General features: G+C 48.7%; 2 protein-coding genes across 3 annotated transcripts; both read right to left on the bottom strand.

Annotated features, from left to right (window-relative positions):
• Positions 1–1,136: 1,136 nt before the first annotated feature.
• On the bottom strand, positions 1,137–2,552 carry LOC129042244 (uncharacterized). Its single transcript, XM_063668497.1, has one exon. The coding sequence runs from the start codon at positions 2,550–2,552 to the stop codon at positions 1,689–1,691; it is 864 nt and encodes a 287-aa protein (XP_063524567.1). The 3' UTR covers positions 1,137–1,688.
• CLN8 (CLN8 transmembrane ER and ERGIC protein) lies at positions 1,137–25,820 on the bottom strand. 2 transcript variants are annotated; one of them, XM_063668498.1, is made up of 3 exons: positions 25,802–25,820; positions 15,698–16,363; positions 1,137–7,074 (listed from the first exon to the last, which is right to left on the bottom strand). In XM_063668498.1, exons 2-3 carry the CDS (start codon positions 16,238–16,240, stop codon positions 6,757–6,759), a joined length of 861 nt encoding a protein of 286 aa, XP_063524568.1. In that variant the 5' UTR covers positions 16,241–16,363; positions 25,802–25,820; the 3' UTR covers positions 1,137–6,756. The 2 variants fall into 2 exon arrangements, with proteins under 2 accessions (XP_063524568.1, XP_054353957.1); XM_054497982.2 differs by lacking the exon at positions 25,802–25,820 and adding an exon at positions 23,156–23,316.

Genomic DNA, 25,820 nt, shown 5'->3' with positions numbered 1-25,820 from the left:
CTGCAACTAGCTCCAAATTAAAATGTAAAAAGCCACGTTTAGCAAATGAGATTTTTCCTGAGCTTTATGTTTTTTAAGGGCTGCATGCTTTCTATGCATGCAATGGGAATATCGCATGGTGGCCTCCACCTTTCTAAGCTTTGACTGTTGGCACAAAACCACTCTATGGCTCTAACGTTCTGTGCTCCGTGACTGTTTTGTGTGGAAACAAAATCTCTGGGGTTGACCAGATATGCTTGGAAATTCCTTGTAACAAATGAAACAGCGGCTAAAATGCACTGTGTTCCAATTGGGGTTTTGCATTTCACATATTATTTTTGAAAAACAACACAGAAAACGTGCAAGTTACAAGGACTATAAAAGTTTTGTATGTAGGCCAGGCACGGTGGCTCATGCCTGTAATCCCAGCACTTTGGGAGGCCAATCTGGGAGGACTGCCTGAGTCCAGGAGTTTGAGACCAACCTGAGCCAGACAGCAAGACCCCATTTCTACACAACAAATTTAAAAATTAGCTAGGCATGGTGAGATGCGCCTGTGATCCTAGCTACTTTGGAGGCTGAGGCAAGAGGATCACTTATGCCTAAGAGTTTGAGGTTACAGTGAGCCACGATCATGCCACTGCACTCCACGTCTGGCCGACAGAGAGAGAACCTGTCTTGAATTTAAAAAAAAAAAAAAAAGTTTTTTATGTAAAGTTTTGGCAGAAACTTTTCAGATTGAGACTTGACATTTAATAACTTTCTGTAATAATGGAAGATTTTAACTTTGGTTTAATTTTTGGAATCTTTTGATGGGTTTGAGGTTGCAGGTATCAAACCCTGCAGGAATGGGCTGTGCACGGCTTCAGGTGGGCTGGAGTGCTAACTGAGGCTGCCAAGTGTGAAACAGCACAACAGTAAAAGCAAAATACATGCAGTGAGAAAAGAAATGAATTCACTCCATGGGCCTGCAGATGTGGAAATGAAGTGTCACTAAGGCCAGGCGCCTGTGCTCTGGGGTTCCTGGCCAGGTTCCCAGAAGGAAGGGTGTGGTTTCTTTTTCCTCTTGGATGGCTGGCTCCGGGTCCTGGATACTTCGGAATCAATTCCAGACATTTGGGGTTGAGTCATCGGAAGAAAGGAAATAGAGACGTCTGAATTTTTCACATCACTATATTTTAAACATGATTAGGCAAGTATATTTTGGTTACTAAAATAGTAAATACATTTTACTAATAGTGAAGTACATTTTGTTACTAAAAAGGAGAAAAGTTATTCAAAATGATAAATATTGAATTAATAAGCTCTCGCATTGGAAGAAAATAGGAAGAAAGTTAGCAAAGAAAGGGGTGAACTGAAAGTGTCAACATGCATTCGTGAAAGTCTGGGCGCGGTTTATTCTGATTTACTCTGAGGTGAGCTGAAATCAGGACCACAGGGTGGGTGATGCATCTGTGACAAGGCTAGACAGACTCACTGGTGCCCGCGCCACCCTCCTGCAGCCACTCCCCAAGGGCAGGCCTCCTGTCCTGGGAGCCAGGTTGTTGGCATGTCACACAAAATCACATGTGCTGGGTTCTGCACAGAGCAAAGCCAGGTATGCAGCACAAGGCAGACTGTCTGGCTCTCGAAGACCCTGAGATGGAGCCCCCGCAGGCTGGGCATGTTCAGACCCCAGAGGTGGCAGCTTCCTGCAGTTCCCTGATCTGTCATTCCTGTCCTGTGACTTCCAGGGAGGGGCAGCTCCTGGGAGACCCACCAGGTGACACCTGGGACTCTGCCCTTCCCTCCTGGGCTGCCGTGTGAGTGGGGCCGGGGTCTGGAGACCCTGAAGGCTGCCCTAACACCAACACCCCTGCCTGTGCTCCTCTTATGACGTGGGTGCGTCCTGTCTTTACTGCCGAAGCTACAGCAGGGGTGTAGGGAGTCCATGCATCTGACTGGTACCTGTCTAACTGCACACTGCCTGTGCCACTGTAATCCGACCAGTACCTGTCTAACTGCACACTGCCTGTGCCACTGTAATCCGACCAGTACCTGTCTAACCCCACATCACCTGTGCCACCGTAATCTGACCGGTACCTGTCTAACCCCACGCTGCCTGTGTCACCGTAGGACAGAGCACAAAGGAGCACCCAGGATGCACACCTGACGCACTTTGCGGCCGAGCCGCAAGCCTGATGAGCAGGAGACCCTTGCGGTTCAGCAGCGTGAAGGCACAGCAACAGAGCCCCTCCGCTTCTGTCTGCGTGAGCACGTTCGCATAGAACAAGACTTCTGACCTGGTCAAACACTTGACACGCACAAAATGGAGGAAACTTTTGGCATGCTATCAAATGCTTTGTCACACGCACACAACATCTCCGTCCCAGCATGATGGAAAGGCAGCTGACCCTGGCCGACCCCACCCCAGGCTGGTCCCCACCAGAGGCCTGAGAGTTTCCCCTTCCAGCCACACGTTTCCAGTGGCCACTGTTCTCTACTGAGGACATCACCTCCAGCTGCTGGTCTTGCCAGGCACCCTGTGTGAGGGAGAAAATGGCTGCCCATTCTCCCAGCCCTGCCCTTACCATGGTAAATTCCCCCCTCAGCAGACGTCCCCATATCAGCCCTTGGGTCTGTCCCCTGCAGGGCCCTGCCTGGCAGCCCTGGGTATCACTGGTTCATCCACTCCCCACTGCGAAGCAGCCATCCCGTGCCAGGGACATGGGGCTTAGGATCAATCAGAGAATAAAACAGATGCAACCCTGCCTGTGTGGAGCTCACAAAATTCTGACACGGTAGAGAACCACATTCACCGGGTGCTAATGCTGCAGTGTGACCGTGTCCCCTCCAGAATTCACATGACATTGTAATTGTCATTACAGTGGTATTAAGAGGTGGGGCCCCCTACTCTTGCAAATGGCTTAATGCCTCATAAAAAGGCAGCGGAGAACTAGCTGAGGCCTCTTGACCTTCCATCCCCACCACCACATGAGGATGCAGTGTTCCTAGCAGAAACTAATCAGCCCACACCTTCATCTTGGACTTCCAGCCTCTAGAACTGTGAGAAATGATGTCCGTTCTTTTTTTCTGAGATGGAGTCTCACTGTGTCACCCAGGCTGGAGTGCAATGGCGTGATCTCAGCTCACTGCAACCTCTGCCTCCCAGGTTCAAGCAATTCTTCTACCTTAGCCTCCCAAGTAGTTGGGACCACAGGCATGCACCACCACCCCCGGCTAGTTTTGTATTTTTAGTAGAGATGGGGTTTTATCATGTTGGCCAGGCTGGTTTCAAACTCCTGACCTCAAATGATCCACCCACCTCGGCCTCCCAAAGTGCTGGGATTACAGGCATGAACCACCGTGCCTGGCCTGTATGTCTGTTCTTTATAAACTGCCCAGTCTTAGGTGTTTTGTTACAGTGGCCCATACTGCCTGAAGCACGACTTTCTGCACTAAATGCCGTGTTGAAGAGCCCAGCTCTGGCGCCAGAGCCTGTGCCCAAGGCAGGCACGGCTGTTAACGAATTGCATCACCTTGGGCACGTCATCACCTCTCTGAGCCCCGAGGCTCCTCGACGGAAGTGGAATCAACAGTGCCCATTTCATTCAAGTTGTCAGGGCGAAGAAAATGGAAAATCACGTCCCTTAAGCACAATACCTGGTAAAAAATCTCACACTGAACTGCCGCCATGACAACTCCAGCATCGCCCAAGGAGCCTGGACACCGAGAAGGGCAGAAGCCTGTGCGGCCCAGCCCCTGTAGTGCGGCGAGGAGGCTGCACCAACCCTTGGTCTTCAGTCACTCAACCTCCCTGGCCCATTCTGTTTCCCAACTTAAGAAACAAAACAAAACATGGGTATGGAGAAGGATTTCACTATCAAAAGAGAAAGCGCGGTGACAAGTGATCACACCGAAGCCAAGCTGGAGAGCCACATCCTGGCTAAAGGCAGGGCCATTTTCTATCCGGGTCACCTGCCATCGGGTGGAGTTAGGGCCGATATTGCCCAATCTTCCTAGTTTTCAAGCAGTTCCAGAATTCCTGTTATGTGAACTCACCTCGTTTAACACTTGCTGTAACTCTCAATAGAGGATGTGAAGCACGCAGCGCACACGTGCAGATGGATGCTGGCCAGTGTGGGCCGCTGAGTGGGCCAGGCCCAGGCTCACACCAACCTGGCACCAAGAAGTCAGAGCTCATGAATGTCGCTTGCACCATGCTCCACTACAGATACATCCCCTCACACTGCCAGTCAGGGAGACTGAGGCCAGTGAGGACCATGGGAAAGTGCTGTGCCATCTGGAAGGTGTACGCATCCTAACAGTTCATGAAGCCTTTTCCACCCCAAAACCCCCAACTTCAGGCTCTGCACTGAGGGGTCCCCAGACCAATGTGTGGGTGACACTAGACAGAGAGGGTGAGCCTGTGCTTCTCTACGGCACCTCCATCTCCATGCATCCAAACACGCGTATGAAGATACAGGAGGTAAAGTGTGGACCCCTGGGAAGGCCAAAGTCCTAGTGGAGGTGAGATAAAAATTAGGCTGTCCACTTCCAACTCCAAATCGAATTCTGAACACATGATGAATTTATCATTATATTTTGTATCTCCAAGATAAAGCATTCACAGCAATATGAATAAGTTAGTTTATTTTGAGAGAGAGGAAGACATCATTTGGGTTCTGTAAACATCAGTCACTTTATTATGCCTCTGTCTGGCTGAAAAACACCAGCTCCTGCTGACTCCACAAGGGCACGACTGCAGAGAGTGCTGCCTGCCAGGTGTGAAGTTTCTAGTTAAAAGTTTCAGCAGGGACACCATTTGCTCGATGGGTTTAAGATTAAAATCGCTTCGTAAAATGTGATAAATAGGTTACTATACACCTTGGTCAATAAAGTTAAAGCACCAGCAATCAAAATACACTGCTACAGGCCAGGTGCAGTGGCTCATGCCTGTAATCCCAGAACTTTGGGAGGCCAAGGTGGGCAGATCACTTGAGGTCAGGAGTTGGAGACCAGCCTGGCCAACATGGCGAAACCCTGCCTCTACTAAAAATACAAAAAATCAGCCAGGCATGGTAGAGGTACCTGTAATCCCAGCTACTTGAGAGGGTGAGGCAGGAGAATCCCTGGAACCCGGGAGGTGTAGGTTGCAGTGAGCCGAGATCACACCACTGGACTCCAGCCTGGGAGCCAGAGTGAGGCTCCGTCTCAAAAAAACGAAAACAAAAACTAAACAAAAACAAAACACTGTTCCGAGAGTTCCATAAAACATAAGGAACATAAGTCACACATGATTCTCATGAGCAGCCGACGTTTTCTACATACATTTCAAAGGTGCTTGTGATAAAAAATAAACTTTGAATTTTAATTGCACATTTATGTCAAAACACTCACATACACACACACACACAATTCTGTATGTGTTAACAAAATTGCTAAATTGGTGTATAACTTCTACCTGGGTATAAAACAGTAGGAACAATGTACCTTGGGACTCATCATCAGGCAGCTCATTGCCAGGGGCTGCTGCAGGACCATTCTAGGGACCCCAGGACCCTGCAGTTGAGCATCTCTCAGGGGTCCAGGTCCACCCTACAGCTCAGGGGGAAAATGACATCACTACTTGTCTTGAAATCTACAGAGGAACACCAACCACAGAATTAGGGTCTAGATTGGGTGCCTGTAGGTAACTCAGTCAATTAAAAACAGCTTTAAAACCCAGACAACCTGATTACGAAATACTCACCTTATTTTGTCAAATGAGCAATACAGTATGAATAATAACTTCTCATTTTAGAACAGGTACCATGATTTAAAAAAAAAAAAAAAAAAACTTGCAAGATTTCATCTTGACCAGCCCACGCTCTGGTTGGTGCGGGTTAAACTCCAAGGCGTCTCTGCTGCTACAGGAGTCACTACCCTTCAGCGTTGTCTTTGTACCATTTGCCACCAGATGGCACTGCCGTACACTTCGGTTTAGAATTTTTTTTTTTTGAGACAGAGTCTTGCTCTGTCACCCAGGCTGGAGTGCTGGAGTGCAGTGGTGCAATCTCAGCTCACTGCAACCTCCGCCTCCCGGGTTCAGGCAATTCTCCTGCCTTGGCCTCCCAAGTAGCTAGGATTACAGGTGTGTGCCACGACGCCCGGCTAATTTTTGTAATTTTAGTAGAGATGGGGTTTCACCGTCTTGACCAGGCTGGTCTCAAACTCCTGGCCTCAAAAGATCCACCTGCCTCGGCCTCCCAAAGTGCTGGAATTACTTTGGGTGTGAGCCACCCCACCCAGCTTAGAATTTCATACGCTGGGAAACTTTAACAAGGAACAAATCATGTTATTTTCTATCTTAGCCCAATTCTCTCCAACTGAAAAGAATGTGACTTCTGAATAAGACACACAGCATATGAGTGTGTGGCTGGAAACAGTCAACGCTGACCCACCCGCCCTGTGGGAGGCACTTCACTATGAAGCTATTTCCAGCATTCAAAGCCACCCCACTCCTAAACAGGTGTGATACCCGGATGTCTGGACACCATGGACTCCTCTCCTAGATGCTTGACACGGTCCGGCACGGCTAAACTGACAGAACCTGCCAGGACAGTCACAAAATTATAATTTCTTAAAAATACTTTGTAGCTACTTCAAAATTAATGCTAATGAGAAATAAAGTTAGTATTTCCCTTAGAACAAATACAAAACATTCACTGCCTCATTAATTCAAAAGCCATTATTCACGGAGCTTCCCAGAATCGGTGTGCCAGATCCGCGGCTGCCCAGGAGCCCTGGCTGGAGCAGCTATGGCCTCTTCTTCCGCAGCAGCTGCCCGTTGCCTTCTGGCCTGCTCTTGGCTTCTGGCTGTGCAAAGTTCCAGTCCACCGGATTGAGAAGCTGCTGAGTCTTCTTATGGGTCCAATATGGATTAATGATTAGTGTAAGCAGAGCCAGTCCGACAAGGAAGAGTGTCAAATGAGGCAGATACAGGCTGCTGACCAGGCTGTCCCAGTGCCAGAAACACACCCACCACATGTGGTAGGTCAGAACCATGCGGCAGTGAAACATGTGAATCATCAGCCACTGGTTGAGCTTCCAAAACAGAGACTTGGACCAGCCCGCCTGCATGGAGACAAGACAAATGCGCAAGTCAATACGAAACTGCCAAAATTCATTCTTCACATCACAAAAAGGTATTTGCTACCTTACTTACCAAACAAAACAAATTCATTTCAAAGCAACAGAATTTCCTCCCCAGGGCTCTGCTCTCACTGGGACTTCATTCTGAAAGGAGGCCACCAGCTCCGTGGGCGCACCTGGGCCAGCAGGGCTGACCCTTGCCCACGCATGCTGTTCTCCTGCTCCTCTTGCTCTTTGACTTCTGCTCCCTAAAGCTATGATAAATTCAACCTTTCTTTTGGTATCCCTTCAATCTTTGTTTTATCGTGAATTTGCACATATTAAGTAAATAAACAATACTTATTTGGCAAAACCAGACACAGGTATATCAAGCTCCCATACCTAGACCCTGGGAAGTGATGAGGTCTTGGGGGTGAGGACCCATGGTGGGATTAGTGTCATAAGAAGAGAAAGAGACCAGAGCCTTCCCCTCCTCCATGCTAGGACACAGCCAGAAGGTGGCCATGTAAACCAGGAAGTGGGTCTTCACCAGACATGAATCTGCTGGTGCCTTGATCTCAAACTTGCAGCCTCCAAAACTGTGAGAAAGGAATTTCTGCTACTCAAGCTGCCTAGTCTATGGCAGTCTGCTGCGGCAGCCTGAGCTGACTAACACAGTATACCTCCCCGGCAAAATATTCTAACTTGGGCTGGGCACGCTGGCTCACACCTATAATCCCAGCACTTTGGGAGGCCAAAGTGGGTAGATCACTTGAAGTCAGAAGTTTGAGACCAGCCTGGCCAACATGGCAAAGCCCCATTTCTAATAAAAATACAAAAACATTAGCCAAGCATGGTGGCGCACCATGTAATCCCAGCTAATTTGGGAAGCTGAGTAATGAGAATCATTTGAACCTGGGAAGCAGGGGTTGCAGTGAGCTGAGATCGTGCCACTGCACTCTAGCCTGGAGAAAGAGCAAGACTGTCTCAAAAAAATAAAATAAAATAAAAAATTCTATCATGTTCTTCTGGTAGTTTTGAATATTTAAAGCCCCAGGTATATTAGCTGTTATAGACAGTCCCCTACTCACAACGGTTTGACTTACAATTGTTTGATTTTATGGTGCAAATATGATACACACTCAGTAGAAACTGTACTTCAAGTACCCACATAACCATTGTTTCAACTTTCAGTATAGCATTCACTGAATTACGTGAGCTGTTCAGCATTCTGTTGTAAAACAGGCTTTGTGCTATATGATTTTGCTCAAACGTAGGCTGATCCAAGTCTTCTGGGCATGTTAAAGGCAGGCCAGGCTATATACCATGATGTTCGGTAGGCTGCACATTTCTGACACAATATTTTTAACTTACGATGGGCTTATTGGGATGCAATCCTATCCTGAGTCAAAGAGCATCCATTCTAAGTCTGGACTGAAAAAATAAATGCGAGGAAAATTAGAAGAGAAAGGCCAGCAGAATGCAGTAGCCCAGCCTGCCTCATACAACTGTCACGGGAGTCTTTCCCGGGTCTCAGAGGGGACCTCAGGGCTCCCGCATGTGCATCATAGCACCCTCATGCACACACACGCCTTCAGAGACCGCCAGTGCAGCTTTCCACAAACATACCAAGCACTTAGTTCACCCCAACCCCAGGTGCAAATGAAACACTCCCACCTGGGTTTGGGGCCACCTCAAGGTGGGCCAGGACCACAGGCTTCCCACGCATTCAGCATTGCTGAGGCACAGTGAACACTCAGGAAGAAGAGCAGAGGAAGCAGGATCCAAAACAATCCTGGAGCCTCCAAACTGAACGGGACAGGGGAGAAACCCACGCAGACCAGAAGAACCCACGGCTGTCAGTTCCGGACGGTTAAGTGACATGGGATTGAAATGAAATGTGAAGAGTTAATACTATAACTTATTTCTTACTTGTGAAATTATAGAGTTAGGCTACAAGTTCTTGGAGGTTCTTGATATGTCTAAAGCCAAAGTCACAAATATAGCTGGTTCTCAGCCCCTGGGGTGACTGCAGATCCTGGTTTGCCTGGGGCAGTCCCTGACATCCTTGTCTGGGTGGTAAACAGTATAGTCGCTCTGACAACTGGCCACAACCACCAGGGCCAAAAGTGGTGAAGGACAATGCTGGACTTTGGCACAGGCAAGTTTTCGATCTCACACCTCCCTCAGACCCATAGTGGCAGTACCAGGTGGGCCCACACCCAGGTGAGGCCGGACAACTGTACCTACAGCAGTGTCCAGGGCTCAGCACCTTTGTTTCAGTCAACAACACACAGTGTATAGACGGTGGTTCCACACAAGATTATAATGGAGCTGGACAATTCCTATCATTTACTATTTTACTATACTATACTTTTTATCATTATTTTGGAATGTACTCCTTCTCTGATGAAAATAAAGTTAACTATAAACAGCCCCAGGCAGGTCTTTCAGGAGGGTCCAGAAGAAGGCACTGTCATCATAGGAGGTAGCAGCCCCATGTCTGTTACTGCCCCTGAAGTCTCTCCAGTGGGACAAGATGTGGAGGTGGAAGACAGTGATATGGATGATCCTGACCCTGTGCAGGGCTGGGTGAATGTGTATTTGCATCTTAGATTTCAACAATTTAAAAAAAAGTTTTGAAAATTAAGAAAAGCTTACAGAATAAGGGTATAAAGAATATATATATGTATATGTATATATATATATACACACACCCACAATGTATTTGTGTTTTAAGCTAAGTGTTATTACAAAAGAGTGGAAAAGTTTAAAAAATTTAAAATATATAAATTTAAAAATGTTACAGTAAGTTAAGGTTACTTTACGATTAAAGAAATTTTTTTATATAAATTTAGCATTGCTTAAGTACACAGAGTTCATAAAGTCTACAGGAGAGTACAGTGACATTCTAGGCCCTCACACTCACCACTCATTCTGACTCTCCCAGAGCAGCTTCCAGTCCTGCAAGCTCCATTCCCATTTAACGCCCTGCACAGGTGTGCCATTTTTCATCTTTAACACAGTATTTTTACTATACCTTTCTATGTTTAGGTATGTTTAGATACACAAATATTTACAGTTGTGCTACACTTGCCTACAGTATTCAGTACAGTCATGTGCTGTACAGGTATGCAGCCTGGGAGCAATGGGCTCTGTTGCATAGAGCCAAGTGTGGAGTTGGCTTAGACATATGGAAGGGTACTCTATGACGGCCACTCGATGACGAAACAGCCTAAGGACACATTTCTCAGAACACAGCCCGTCGTTAAGCAACATATGACTGTATATGGAATGGTATCACATGCTGTGTACTCTTTTGGGTCTGGGTAACGTCTCTCACTGTGTCTGTGTAAACCATCCAGATTGCTGCCCACCCTTCTGCTGCGTGGACAAACTCAGCTCACAAGCCCTTTCCACTGATGATGAGACTTCAGTAGGATTCAGTCTGAGGCCAAATGAACAGCATGGCTAAGACAATCCCAGTACCCCTGTTCGAGTGAACATGTGGGTGCACTGCGGTCAGGCACAGACCTATGCGTGGAGTCGCAAGGACACCAGAAGTCTCACACACTGTTTTCCTTCGCTAGTTATCAAACTGAAGACACTCAAGCATTTATCAAGTAAACATACGGCTGACAAAAACCAAAGGAAAGACAATGCTCCTTCTGCCACGCAGTGGACTGCAGCATGGCTACACAAACGTGTGCCCCTCACAGAGTCCAGATTCCAGAACCTTCTGTCATCACGTGTGTGTGTACTGGAGCAGGGCCACACACACATCTGCCCCTCACAGATTTCACCTTCCAGAACCTTCTGTCATCACAGGTGCGTATACAGGAGCAGGGCCACATGCATATCCAACCCTCACAGAGTTCACCTTCCAGAACCTTCTGTCATCACATGTGTACCGGAGCATGACCACACATACAGCTGCCCCTCACAGATTCCAGCTTCCAGAACCTTCTGTGTGAACAGAAGCACAGTCACATGCAAGTATCCCCCTGACAGATTCCAGCTTCCAAAATCTTTTGTCATCATTTGTGTGCCGGGGCACTGCCACGCATGTGTGCCCCTCACAGATTCCAGCTTCCAGAATCTTCTGTCATCATGTGTGCACCACCCACGCGTGCCTCTCACAGATTCAGCTTCCAGAATCTTCTGTCGTGTGTGCTGGAGCACCACCACACACGTGTGCCCCTCACAGATTCAGCTTCCAGAATCTTCTGTCTGTGTGCCACGCCACATGTGCCTCCCACAGATTCCCACTTACGGAAGACTGAGAATCGTTTTTGTTATGACCCGACACCTGGCACAGGGCCTGCAAGAGTGCTCATTGCTCCTCAAGAGAGCATACAGTATCAACAGGAGTGAAAACAGTGTGTGTCTGAAGACAAAACACTGAAGAGTCGATGTTTTGAACGTCAGAATCCTCTACACTAGCTGGAAGGCCCCACACAGTGATGAACCGTACAGTACACCGCGCACTCAGCCTCAGGCTCTCGCGAGCTCAGTCTTCATTCACTCACCATTCCCTCACAATTCACAAAAAGTTCTCCACCATTTTCCTCACTTACTGAAAGTAGTCATCTTAAGTTACCAATAGTCATATCAGAATGCAATCACTACCTTAAGTTTAGAAAAACTCAAAGCTTGAGAACTTAGAGTTCTTTGGTTTTACTAAGGCACTAAAATTTTTGTAGTCAAAGTCACCAAAGGCTTTGAGAAAAGCAGCAAAATCTACAGGAACAAAATCTGTGACATAACACATGCAAAGCTCTGGAGCCCAGCAGTTATATCCATACTTAAATATACAGTCGCCCTCAGTATCCTTGGGGGACTGGTTCCTGGGCTCCCTGCAGATATCTAAAGCCACGGATGCTCAAGTCTCTTATATAAATGGCTTTGTATGTGCATATAACCTAAGCACACTGTCCCTTCCTCCTTAAATCATCTGTAGATTACTTATAATACCTAATACAATGTAAATGCTATATAAAATTGTTACATTTTATTGGCATTTATTTGTTATATTTTTTATTGTTGTATTATTTTAAATTTTTCCCAAATATTTTTGATCCACAGTTGGTTGAATCTAGACACAGAACCCATGGATACAGAAGGTCGACTGTATACATACATATATATACACACACGTATATATACAAAATATATAAAAACTGACAGTGGGTTGTTGTTTTTCTTTGAGATAGGGTCTCACTCTTGCCCAGGCTGGAGTGCAGTGACACAATCACAGCTCACTGTAACCTTGAACTCCCAGGCTCAGGTGATCCTCCCACTTCAGCCTCCCAGCTGGCTGGTACTACAGACGTGTGCCACTATGACCAGTTAATGTTTGTATTTTTTGTGGAGACGAGGTTTTGCCATGTTGCTGGTCTTGAGCTCCCGGGCTCAAGTGATCTGCCTGCCTTGGCCTCCCAAAGTGCTGGGATTACAAGTGTGAGCCACCACACCTGGCCTGACAGTGTTTTTATATCACCTCATTTGTATTATGAACTAGTGAGTCTGTGGATAAATAGTAGAACCAAATCTAAGACAGAAATACGAAGAAAAAGCCACTGTGCTCAACTTAGACACCCATCCTAAATTGATGGTAATATTTTGTCTTTACATCCTTTAGTTCTGATCAAATCAGACCTTGATGGGGGAGAAATGTTGAATCCTAATGCCCTACTACTATGCAAGAATCTATCAGCTTTAAAAGAATTTCAAAGAATTTCAATATTTTAGACATAGTGTTTTCTTACTGCATTTATTAGTATTTCAACTAGATCAAAATAGAACTATGTAGACATACTGGCCCTGAGCTATATTAATTTAGGTTATAATTTTCTGTTATTGGGGTCTGTTGGCTTTATAAAGTTAACATGAGCAGGGTTAGAAGTAAATACTTAAATAACCCTTTCTCCATTCTACACAAACAGCACACTAAAAGCTTTAGAGAATGTGCAAACTTCAAAATAAAGTCTCACTCCCTGAGTCTGTCCTCCTGGAGGCTGGGCTCCACCACCACACCGGGGGAGGGAGAACTGCTGGAGACGCCTGTGTTGGCAAATCCTGCAGGAGGCGCTGTCCCCACACCTGGCTCCAGGAGAAGCACAGATAAAACCCTGGAGAAATCCAACACTCCTTTCCCCTGAGGACTGGAGAGACAGAAAGACTCACGTCTTTCTTGTTGTTTTTAAAGAACTTGTAATAATAAAAAAAATACAAGATAACTATTAATCTATTTCTCAAAATACACTAATGACCCCAAGCACACGATCTTGTGGGATGTATTAATAATTTAGTCACTATTTACCACTTGGGACACTGATGTGGTATCGATGTTTAGGGCATCGATGTGAGTGAGCGCCTCTGCTTTCCTTTCAAGAACTTTATTTTCTGCCACAGCCGAGTGACTCCTAAAGTCCGGTGTTTCCAGGTGAGAGGAGTAGGCAATGCAGAGCACAGGCCAAGGTCTCTTCCTCCAGCACACACCTCTCCACTCCACACTGATCTCACACCAGAGAAACCCGGGGAAGTCACAGCCCTGCCCCTGCATCCCCAGAAGTCTGCACTCTTATGGAAATAATGCCCACAAAGAGAAAACTGGAAAACTGCATGCTGCACCCAGGATGCTGATGGGGTCCCAGGTCACAGCATCGTTCCCAAAATGACCCCACACTTAGACCAGCAGCTTCATATTCAGTCATTTGCTCGGCAAGGGAACTCAGTAGCCAGGTCACTCGAGGGGCTCTTTCAAACCATTCATGGTTCCAACCCTTCTTCCTTGGTAAGGTCTACCCAAATCACACCGGCCCCCAAACTCCTCCTGCCACCGCCCAAACCACTCACTCACAAGGATGTCTCCAGTATCGCCTGCCGTAGGCTCCATCTACCTCCATGGCCACCCTGTGAGGCTCTGTACTGGCGACGACTGTGCCTCACTCACCCTCATTCACTTGCCTTAACTCTGAGGTGCTCACCTGCTTCTCCTGCAGAGGGTCCCCATCTGGGGCCATGGTTTCTCTGCACTTTCCTGTCACTGCGCTCACACACCCCATCTGGTGCCAAATGGGGCCAGCCTCAGGGGACAGCAGGAACACAAGTTCTTCCTCGAGTTCCCAGGTGCCAGCATAGTATCTGACACCCGGCTGGTGTCCATGGTGGTTATGCATGAACAGTCTGTACTGTTTACACTGCAGTGCACTTTTGATGGACTGATACCATCTACCCACCTAGACCCTGAAGGCAGGAGGGATTTGTTATGCTTATTTTTCCTCTCAAGGCTACCAGTCTCCTGTACACAAGAAATACGCAGTAACATGACCCATTCGTGTGAATGGCTGAACATTTGCAGGATCTCAAATTTCATATCAAATATCCCATAAACAATGTGATGGGTCATAAAAGATAGCAAGAATCTATGTAAAAACAATTTTAAGGCTGTGCACGGTGGCTCATGCCTGTAATCCCAGCATTTTGGGAGGCCAAGGCGGGGAGATCACCTGAGGTCAGGAGTTCGAGACCAGCCTGGCCAACACAGTGAAACTCCATCTCTACTAAAAATACACACACACATACACAAATTAGCTAGGCGTGGTGGTGGGCGCTGTAATCCCAGCTACTTGGGAGGCTGAGGCAAGAGAATTGCTTGAATCCGAGTGGTGGAGGTTGCAGTGAGCCAAGATCATGCCACTGCACTCCAGCCTGGGCAACAGAGCGAGATTCCGTCTCAAAAAAAAAAAAAAAATTTAAAGAGTTTAACATGAAGAACATTTTGACATCAATATGACAATCAAGTGACAAACATTTTTAAAACATGCTCTTCAAAAACAGAAAGAAAGTGCTAGGCAAATAACTATGCTAGGTCCCAACACTTCTGAGCACTAGTAAAACAACCTTATTCAAAAATAAAAAGCAAGCAAGGTATGTGTGTACGCACAGATATTACTTCAGTTTTTCTAAAGTATTAAAAGAGGCCAGGCGCAGTGGCTCACATTTGTAATTCCAGCACTTTGGGAGGCCCAGGCGGGCGGACCACGAGGTCAGGAGTTCAAGACCAGCCTGACCAACATAGTGAAACCCCATCTCTACTAAAAAGACAAAAAAGGTAGTCAGGTGTGGTGGTGCACACCTGTAGTCCTAGCTACTCGGGAGGCTGACGCAGGAGAATCGCTTGAACCCGGGAGGCGGAGGTTGCAACGAGCCGAAACCATGCCATTGTACTCCAGCCTGGGTGAAAGAGTGAGGCTCCATCTCAAAAAATAAATAAATAAACAAACAAATAAATAAATAAATAAATATAGTATTAAAAGAAAGGAAAAAATTAAGTGCTTCCAGACGCTATCTACTGATCCATAAGATCTACTGAGCTTTCTGTCCTTAAGGAACAGAAAGCCTAAAAGACTTAAAATTAAGAAAATTGCCTCCAGCCTGGACGACAGAGCCAGACTCCGTCTCAAAAAAAAAAAGAAAATTGCATTCAACTAAAATGAGTTTGTAACTGAATGTATGTGCTGCAATCCAGCCTGCTGTTGAGTTTATGGCGGCGTCCAGGACATTCTAGCCAGTGATTAAATGCATGAGGTACATGTCATCTTCTGCTGATGCATGCACTTACCTTTAAGAGCATCCAGGAAACGCAGGTAAAGGGCGTGCTCATTTCCAGGAGCAACGTGGTCATAGCTAGATAGTGGCCAGCTTGGAGATTGACCAAGCAGCCAAGAAACCCAAGAAAGGCAAAGAGATGGTGGATAACCAGAAACAAGTCAAATGTCCGGAAGGCCAAGTTGGACAGGTGGACTGCAACATTTTCAAAGAAAAAGAATCCCGTTGCTGTTGTGATGTGAAACCAGCACCAGTTCTGCTGGCCACGTGCCTTGTCGGCATGAAGCACGGGGTCCCCCAGCAGAGCCCACAGGCCTGCGGCTGTGCTCTGAACACCAAAGACTGCACGCGTGGCCGCCAGGTCCCAGAAGACCTTCTCTTTGGCCACTAAAGAACGGTAAGTGGCATTCAGGGAAGAGGACAGCTGGTGGCAGACCACAAAGACACCCAAGTAGAAGACAAAGCCAGCGACCATCAGCGTGGAGCGGATCCCCCAGGATGCATAGTCCAGGTCAAAAATGCTCTCTGATGTGCCCCCATCGCTCGCAGGATTCATTGTCCACAGCTGTATTCCAAAGGAGTCCTGGGGCCAACACGGGCCGGGCCCTACACTGTGTCTTGTCTAAGGAAACGAAGTCAGTGCAGCGGTCCCTGCGATTGTCACGTATCCATCTTCAATCTAAAAGAAAGATCATTCATTTTATGTTGACTCAATAGAAGCAAGGACACATCACTACCCCAGTAACGCAAACATTAAACTACAAAATATTTAATTCTGTACCTTATTCTTAATGCACTTACAAGGATGCATAAATATACCAAGGTAACATCCACTGACAGTATAGGAGGAAAGAAAATGTAACTAAAACTAGAGCGGTCCAGCCATGAACAGGAGGCCGGGGCGGTGCTGGCAGGAACACAAGGTCCTATGCTCGTCCTATGTGCACCCCATTAGCAAGGCTCCCGCCTTCACAGCAGTCCCAATCAGTCACACAATTCAGGCATCGCAGGATGAAACATATTTAAGTCATTACACTGGGATACACTTTGTTACAGCACTGAACTTCTGCTGTTTGATCCTAGTTAACACCCCAAGGATGTCACGAGAACCTGTGCTCCTGTTCTTCATGTTATTTCTTGGTTAAGGCCGTGGAATGGCTTCTCAACAGCAGCAGGGAAGGCCTGAACTCCTGACTGTGACCTATGGCACTCTGCAGAATGTGATTATCAATTATACCTTCTCTGGTTCCACTCTCACCACCCCCTGCATCTCGCTCCATGCTATAACCTTCCAGTCCTTTGAAAACATCACACTCTCCTGCACCTCTGGGCCTCTGCAGCTGCTGGGCCCTCTCCTGGAAAAGTCTTTACCTCCCCCAAGTTGGCGCCATCTTACCTGTCAGGTCCTCACTTAAAGGCCATTTGCTCCAGATGCCCTCCCAAAGTAGGGGAGTCCCACGGACTGGGTTAAGTACCTTTGCTACAAGCTCCTGATGCATGCCCCAAACACTCATTTTTGGTACTACAAGTGCTTACTGAATCCTCACCTCCACTGGACAGCAAGCTCTGTGAGGGCACAGACCACACCTGCCTTCCATCACAGCATCTCCTCTGCCTGATGCAGCACTGGGTCCACAGTGGGCCCTCAAGAAACATTTATGGAACACATGAACAGATGCTGAATCATGCTGCAGGGGTCCACTTTACCGAAGCCTGAACCTGTCTGCAAAGCTACAAACACCAGAGTCTCAAGTTCTCAAAACTGGAAGGGACCTGTGATTGATTCCAGCCTTTCCTTTTACATGGCAGGAAACCCAGGCACACAACGAGGATATAGGAATGGCTACCGACAAAGCCTCAGATCCCCCCTCTTCCCCCCTCACCCAGTGTGCAGGGACTTGTCCAGATAATGGAATTTCTGCAGGAAGTGGGGACTCTTGTCACTAACACCCAGCAAACAGACAGCAGGGCTGGGAGCACCGCACTCCCCACACAGCTGGACCCTCTGCTCTCCAGAAGAGACCCCAGAACTGACTGAATTGTGAGACGGCAGGACTAGAGCCAGAAGCATAGGAGGAGCCATTCACTGTGGCCATTCAGCAAAAACTTGCCAATCATTATTCAGGCAAAAAGGTCGCTGTGACCACACCCCAAGGACATGGAAAGCACTAGCTCACACAAGCATGCAAAGAATGTGAGTCCTGGGACCTGATGCAAATGACAAGGGAGAATTGATCACTCCTAACCTCTTGGTTTGATAATGGTCTATAATCAAAGGCAAAATAGTACAAGAGTTTGTCTGTTTCTCCATTAACACTCCAGCTTTAACACAGACTAGCTCTGTGTGAACACAAATCTGATGTGGGGAAAGACAGCACTAGTATTCATGTTTCTCCCTAATGTGGGGAAAGACAGCACTAGTATTCATGTTTCTCCCTAGAGAAATGCTCCCGTGTCATGCTGCCCCTGGTGTGTGAGTTCAGGGCACACAGGCGTGCTCTCTGATAGATGCTATGGATGACAAGTGACGGGTTGCCATGTGCACGTGTGCCCTCGTGACCCACACTTCTGGTCATGCTCTATCAAGACTCCAGTGTACTTACACATCTCCAAACACACTTCTGTTAGCTTGTTGACAAATCAGGTTGAACATGGTATTAAGGGCTGGCAAGAGCACTCGGCTCTGGTATTCAGTGTGCAGCAAGGCATCGTTGAACCCCTATGTACTTCACAGGAGCACATCAACTTCAAGTGCAGCCTAACGCTTGGAGGGGAGACCGCTTACCAGCATTAAAGAAAAGCAGGCTGGGTGGAAAGGACAGGTATCAAGCACGGAATAGCAATCCATTACAAGGGTTACCCTGAACAACACTGTTAAAGGTTAAAATATGGACCTCTCGTAAAACTTCTTCCTGTACTTTTCCAAGAGTAGGTCATGAGATCTGGCTTATAGGTCCCATTTTGCCACAGTTGCATCAATGTCCTCTTGGCCAAGACCGCTAACTTCTGTAGGACCTTTGCCTTGAAACGAGAGAATCCCCGACTCCAGAAGGCTCTGCCCAGATCAATGACTCAAATCCACCTCAGTGGAAGTGGTGAGCCCAAGTGATACTTCAGGAGGTCTTTGGTTTGGTCAAAGTGAGAGGGACTGCAGAACACGAGAACCAAAAGCCAAGAAGAGCAGTTGGCTTAGTGGGTTCTGATCTTGATTTCACTATTTAGAAGCTAAGAAAACAAGTTTCAGGCTGGGCGCGGTGGCTCTCGCCTGTAATCCCAGCACTTTGGGAGGCCAAGGCGGGTGGATCACTTGAGGTCAGGAGTTCAAGACCAACCTGGCCAACGTGGCAAAACCCTGTCTCTACTAAAAATACAAAAATTAGCCGGGTGTGGTGGCGTGCACCTGTAATTTGAGCTACTCAGGAGGCTGAGGCAGGAGAATTGCTGGAACCCAGGAGGGTGGAGGTTGCAGTTAGCTGAGATCACACAACTGCACTTCAACCTGGGCAACAGAGCAAAACTCCATCTCAAAAAAAAAAAAACAAAAAAAAAAAGAAAGAAAGAAAACGAGTTTCTTTCTTAACCACCCTGGACCCCAGTGTCTGACTACGGGAAAAAGAAACACACAGAGCAGGCTGGATGCAGTGGCGCACGCCTGTAATCCCAGCACTTTGGAAGGCCAAGGCAGGTGGATCACAAGGTCAGAAGTTTGAGACCAGCCTGGCCAACATGGTCAAACCCCAACTCTATTAAAGATACAAAAAATTAGCTGGGCGTGGTGGTACGTGCCTGTGATCCCAGCTACTTGGGAGGCTGAGGCAGGAGAATCGCTTGAACCCGGGAGGTGGAGGTTGCAGTGAGCTGAGACTGCGCCACTGCACTCCAGCCTGGGTGACAAGATGAGACTCTGTCTCAAAAAAAAAAAAAAGAAACATACAGAGCAGTGGGAAATGAAGCACCTACTACGAGCCAGATGGCCAGATGTTCAACTAGTTTGTGTGATCTTCACCGGAAGAGCAAATAGCTACCAGGTCCTCAAGCTTTCTAGATACCTTTTTGGAGAGATTACCGTATCTACAGAAAATTGGCAGATACGTGAAAGACATGGAAACAGACACAGGTGAGCCAGAGCTGAGTGGGCAAACCCTCCTGGCAGTCAGAGAACAGGTGCCAATTAGGGATGCAGAAACAGTAGATTACAAAGACCAGAACGCTTACTACCCCTTCCAATCCTATAGCGAATCCCCCGTTCTGATTCTTTGGTCAAACCTCCTGACTTTCTGGGTAAGCTGGTGCTGTTCTACTCTAACTCGTTACTGTGGGTCTCTGAGTTTAGTTAGTGCCAACCAGCATCTTCCAGCCAGGAGTTCACAAAGGAGGTGAACTCCTCAGCTCTCTCAGCCGTGAGGGTAGAAGGCCAGTCCCAGAGGCAGGATCCAGCCCAAGCACCCAGTCTTCCTGGAGTCCTGCAGAGCTCTGCTGTCCCTTCGTGGCATCAGCGTTGTATTGAGAACAGCTGTGGTTCACCCCAAGTCACAAGGCGGGCACCCACAGAAGTGTGGCTAGGCCTTGTTCTGACAGGCAGCACAGAAGGAGTATGGGAAGAGCTCAGCTTCTCCTTTTGCTTCTATTTCTGCTCCTTCACCCAACCACACCCTCTCACTCTTGATATGTAAAATGGGACACAGGGGTTCCCACTGTTCCCTTGCTGTGCACCATAAGGCTCAGGCCACATGAAGGAGTCCTTAAGTGTCATGCACAGCTGTAAGTCACTGTTCCTTCCATGGGTAAAACTGGAGGCCGAACTGGCCGGGCAGGGTGGCTTACACCTGTAATCCCAGCACTTTGGGAGGCCGAGGTGGGCGGATCACGGGTCAGGAGATCGAGACCATCCTGGCTAACATGGTGAAACCCTGTCTCTACTAAAATACAAAAAAAATTAGCCGGGCGTGGTGGCGGGCACCTGTAGTCCCAGCTACTCGGGAGGCTGAGGCAGGAGAATGGCGGGAACCTGGGAGGCGGAGCTTGCAGTGAGCTGAGATAGCGCCACTGCACTCCAGCCTGGGTGACAGAGCGAGGCTCCGTCTCAAAAAACAAAAACAAACTGGAGGCCGAACCTAATGGACTCATCTGGTTCTTTCACTCTAGAAGGCTTCCAAGCCCTTCCACACCAGCCCCTTTCCTCTCTGCAGTAGAGGAAGTGGAGCCGGAGAATAAACAACTCCTGGAAGCCCACCATCTCTTGACTCTGCAGATCTTCATTTTCTTTGGAGAAAATGTATACAAAAAGCTTGTCTTATAAGATTCTGTGGTTTCAGCTCTTCTATTGCACTGGGCCATGCAGTTTTTAAAAAATCTTAATGCAAACACATCAGTAAGAGTGTTAGCTCTGTTGCTGCAGTGTGACCAGGAACCAGGCTCAGTGGCCACTGGAACCCTTCGACTCTGTCATGCATCTATGCGCTACTCTGGTTTACGGGGGCTAAACTGCTATGGATACCAGCATTTTTGTTTTTCATTGAGATAATTTATCCAAACTTGGAAGTGACGTCAAAAAGGAAAAAAAAGATTGCACGCTTTTTTCCCTGTTAATGCAAGTTCAGTGTTTTACAACCCCAACAATCACTTGACTTTCTAGGAGAAATAACTAAACTACCTACCACTGATTGCGGGTCACACATTTTACAATCTGCAAAGTTAATTCTCCTTTCCATCAAGAAGAAAAGAAAATCCCAAAGCCTGTGGTTTCAATGCACACAGGATATTCACCAATCTTATTATCTAATCCGGCAATCTTCTCTCAGCATTCCCGTTACCCACTCACTAAGAAAATCCTAGTTTTGTGTATTCTCTTTTGAACTGGCATTCCTATCTTGCTGTATACTGCATTAATGACTGAAATATAACCTGACAAGAGCTATTTACATGAGAATTATACTTCTAACATTTTGAAAATTATACATTGATAGTTTGTAAAAATGTTTTCCAAACTCAAAAGAAATACATGTTTAATACACAAAATTCAGAAAATATAAACAAGCATAAAAATACAAAAATAAAAACTTACAATCCTCTTACATAGCTCCAAGCACCATCACTATTTTTTGGTGCCTGCTGGGTCAATTGTTTTTCTAGATATAAACTCTTCCTTTTTACACAAAAGGGGATAACAGTATACAAGCTGCTCCCTGGCCTGCTTCTCTTCTCTTAGCAACAGCTAATCCTCTTCTGTAACACGGCTGCAGGGACTCCACCATTTACCTACCCGGTGTCCTACCAGGCTTTTGCCCAGTTCCTCGTTATCATAAGACATTCTGTATTGAACATCTCTGAGGCCACCTAGAGAACCCGTGCTCTTTTTATGGAAACTGGATGCTCAGGAAGAACTTCCTTAACAACCACAGCCTCGATGACGCCAGTCTGAAAGGCAGGCACAGAAGCGTTCAAGCTCAGTGGGGAGCTGTGGCCATCTCATATTCCCTCAATCACTTACACTTCCTTCACCATTGCTTTTTCCTCTCACAACCTTCCTGAAAAGTTGTATGTAAATAAAAATCAAAATACAGGAGTGACGTAAGCAGAAGCTGGATAGGTACAGATTTCACACAGAGGGTAAACTGAAACAGGAGTCAGAAACAGCCGCCTCGCCCCAGTCTTTCAGAGAACAGTCACAGCAGAATCTACACAGGCTGGGGAGCCCCTGGCTCCCCTCCCTACTGTCCACACCCAACCCCAACCCAGAGCAGCTGGCGATAGGGCCCAGAGCCCAGGCGGCTCCCACCTCCTGCTGACCTGACCCAGCGCCCGCTCTCTCCCCCGCACACTTTGGTGACCTGACCCAGAGTCCCTCCCCCAACACAGGTTCTGATTGACCCAGCGTCCCTCCGCCTCCCACACCATGTTGAGCAGCACCTTGTCCCCTTCCGCCCCAGCTAACTCGGTGACCAGTGGAGGCCACACCCACGTGACACCTGCTGTCCCTGACAGCAGCTCCGACGGCACCTCTGTGGCTCTGCAGGAGCCGCCTCCCCGCCTCGTGGGCACACAGGTGAGCTGACCATACTTGCCCAGCCGGTCTGCAGGAAGCGAGGTCAGGGGCGACGGCGCCGCCTCCGCCTCCGCCTGTCCCCTCCCTCCGTCCGGCATCCGCGCCGCTCAAGGACTCCAAAGTCAGCGTCGCGGTGAGGAGCCCCCCACGCCCAACCCGCGCAGGCAGGACCCTGGGCGGCGGGGCTCGAACGCCCCCCACAAGCTGCTGTCCGGGAACGGCACGGCCCGGGGTGCCGCACGCCCACTGGAAGGCAGGGCTGGGACTGCGGACGCTAGGAGCCACCCCGGCCCCTCACCCAGGCTCCCTCACCTGGGCTCCCCGACCCCTCACCCGGGCTCCCCCTCACGTGGGCTCCGGCGCGCCCATCTGGGTTCCCCCTCAGCTGAGTTCCTGGCCCCTCACCCGGGCACCCCGCGCGCTCACCTGGGCTGCCTCTCACCCGGGCTCCCTGCGCTTGGCGTCGCCCCGCCCCTGCAGGACTCCGGGCAGTCACTGACCGCACTGCCGCCCAGTCACGACTGGCCGGCCTCAAACACCGCCCGCGCACGCGCGCACGCACGCGCGCACGCACGCGTTCTGCCCCCCCACCCGGGGGCGTGGCTACGAGAGGCCCCGCGTAGGCACTACCACGGCGGCGGGCGCGGGAGGGGCGGGGCGGCGGGCGCGGGAGGGGCGGGGCGGCGGGCGCGGGAGGGGCGGGGCGGCGGGCGCGGGAGGGGCGGGGCGGCGGGCGCGGGAGGGGCGGCGGGCGCGGGAGGGGCGGCGGGCGCGGGAGGGGCGGGGCGGCGGGAGGGGCGGGGCGGCGGGAGGGGCGGGGCGGCGGGAGGGGCGGGCGGCGGGAGGGGCGGGCGGCGGAGGGGCGGGGCGGCGGGCGCGCTGAACCACGGCCGGCGGGAGGGGCGGGGCCGGGCTGAACCACGGCGGGTGGGGGCATGGGGGCCGCCGTGGAGCTCCGCGGGCCGCCTGGTTGCGCTGCATCCGGAGGGGGCCGAGGGGACCTGAAAGCTGCGGCAGAGCCCGACCGCGCCGTTCCCCAGAGCAGCCCCGGCCCGGCTGCGGCTGAGTCGCGCTCCGGGTGTGGACGGAGCCGGAGCCCCCCCGGGGCGCGCGCTGAGGTCATAGGGCCCAAGCCCTGGGCCTTCAAGTCTTGACCGAGCGCATCCCCGGCCCTTCTGCGCCCACGCCTGAGTTTTTGTCTGTAGGAGTTTCAGCAGTTCGCTAAGGTTGTTATTCGAGTTATTTATGTTTCTTCTCTCTAAGGTATTTTGTTCCCTCTTTAGAATCGACATCTAGAGGAGTACTCACCACTTAATTGGTGATCAATACACGTTCGTTGAAAGAACCGATAGCATGCGATGGCTACAGAGCATCTGCACTGGGAGTGTCCGCCCCGCCTGGCAGGGAGGCCTCGGGGGCTAATGGAGCTGAGGGTTTAGTTGGCCTTGGACCCTCGCTTTTTTCCTTTCCTGTACCATGAAGATAACTGCCTTATCTACCTCTCAGGACTGTTTTGGGGATTAAATAGGACGTTTAAATTACCAACGCTGTTTGAAATAAGCATTTCAAAATTGTTATAACCCTTTAGTACATGTGGGAAACGTTGACATACATGTTCAAATTTATTTTTCTGCTGGCTTATTTAGGTTTGTTTAAACCTTGAGTCCCTAGGATTGTCTAAGAACATGCGTAAATGTGTGTGGAGGCCTCCCTGGAGGCCAGAGAACTGCCAGCAGCCTTCATGGTGTTAGGGGAACAGGAACCTAGGAGAGCCAGGGTGACACCGTTTTAAAATCAACAACCCATCTTGGCCGGCGCAGTGGCTCACGCCTGTAATCCCAGCAGTTTGGGAGGTCAGGGTGGGTGGATCACCTGAGGTCAGGAGTTCGAGACCAGCCTGGCCAGCATGGGGAAACTCCGTCTCTATTAAAAATATAAAAAAAAATTAGCCGGGTGTGGTGGTGGGCACCTGTAATCCCAGCTACTCAGGAGGCTGAAGCAGGAGAATTGCTTGAACCCAGGAGGAGGAGGTTGCAGTGAGCCAAGATCACGCCATTGCACTCCAGCCTGGGCAACAAGAATGAAACTCCGTCTCAATAAAATAAAAATAAAATAAAATAAACTCCATCTTAAAACCAGTGAAACCACCGTTGCAAAATTATAACTGAGACAGTGAGAGATCTGACCTAACCAACTCCATCCTACTTTTAACCTCCAAACTGTCCTTGTTCATTCCTGGGTGTAGGCCAAAATAACTTTGGAAGAAACTTAGTTTATAGTTTCCCGAATCAAATCCTTTTCTTGCCTGGGGACTAGACTGCCTTTGTAGGACTAACAAATTAGCCACAATATTAGAAATTATGGCTTAGAATTCATGCAGCTGGAGATTACAAGATTCTGACCCTCCCTAAATTGCTCTTGGGGATAACATCACTATTGAAAAACCTAAGATCAGTGCTTGAGATATTTTGCAGACCTTGCACTTGCTGGATAGCTGGGGCCATCCAGTTGGATAAACTGGCTCATCTGATCTTGCCCCCACCCAGGAACTGACTCGGGCCAAGAGGACAGCTTTGATCCATATGATTTCATCTCTGATCTGACCCCTCAGCACTCCCAGCTTACTGGCCCCCTACCTACCAAATTATCCTTAAAAACTCTGAACTCCAGGGCTGGGCACAGTGGCTCACACCTGTAATCCCAGGACTCTGGGAGGCCGAGGCAGGCGGATCACTTGAGGTCAGAAGTTCAAGACCACCCTGGCCAACATGGCAAAACCCTGTCTCTACTAAAATACAAAAATTAGCCAGGCGTGGTGGCGCACGCCTGTAATGCCAACTACTTGGGAGCCTGAGGCAGGAGAATTGCTTGAACCCTGGAAGCGGAGGTTGCAGTGCACTGAAATCGCACCACTGCACTCCAGCCTGGGTAACAGAGCAAGACTCCATCTCAAAAACAACAACAAAAACTCTGACCTCCGAATTCTTGGGGAAATTGATTTGAGTAATAATAAAACTCTGGTCTCCCGCACAGCCAGCTCTGTGTGAATTTTTCTTTCTCTATGCAGTTCACCTGTTTAGATACATCAGCT

This window comes from Pongo pygmaeus, chromosome 7, assembly GCF_028885625.2.
Source record: "Pongo pygmaeus isolate AG05252 chromosome 7, NHGRI_mPonPyg2-v2.0_pri, whole genome shotgun sequence".
Classification (NCBI taxonomy): domain Eukaryota; kingdom Metazoa; phylum Chordata; class Mammalia; order Primates; family Hominidae; genus Pongo; species Pongo pygmaeus.
The sequence above is the reverse complement of the archived record's forward strand: the minus strand, read 5'-3'. Positions and strand labels throughout refer to the sequence as shown.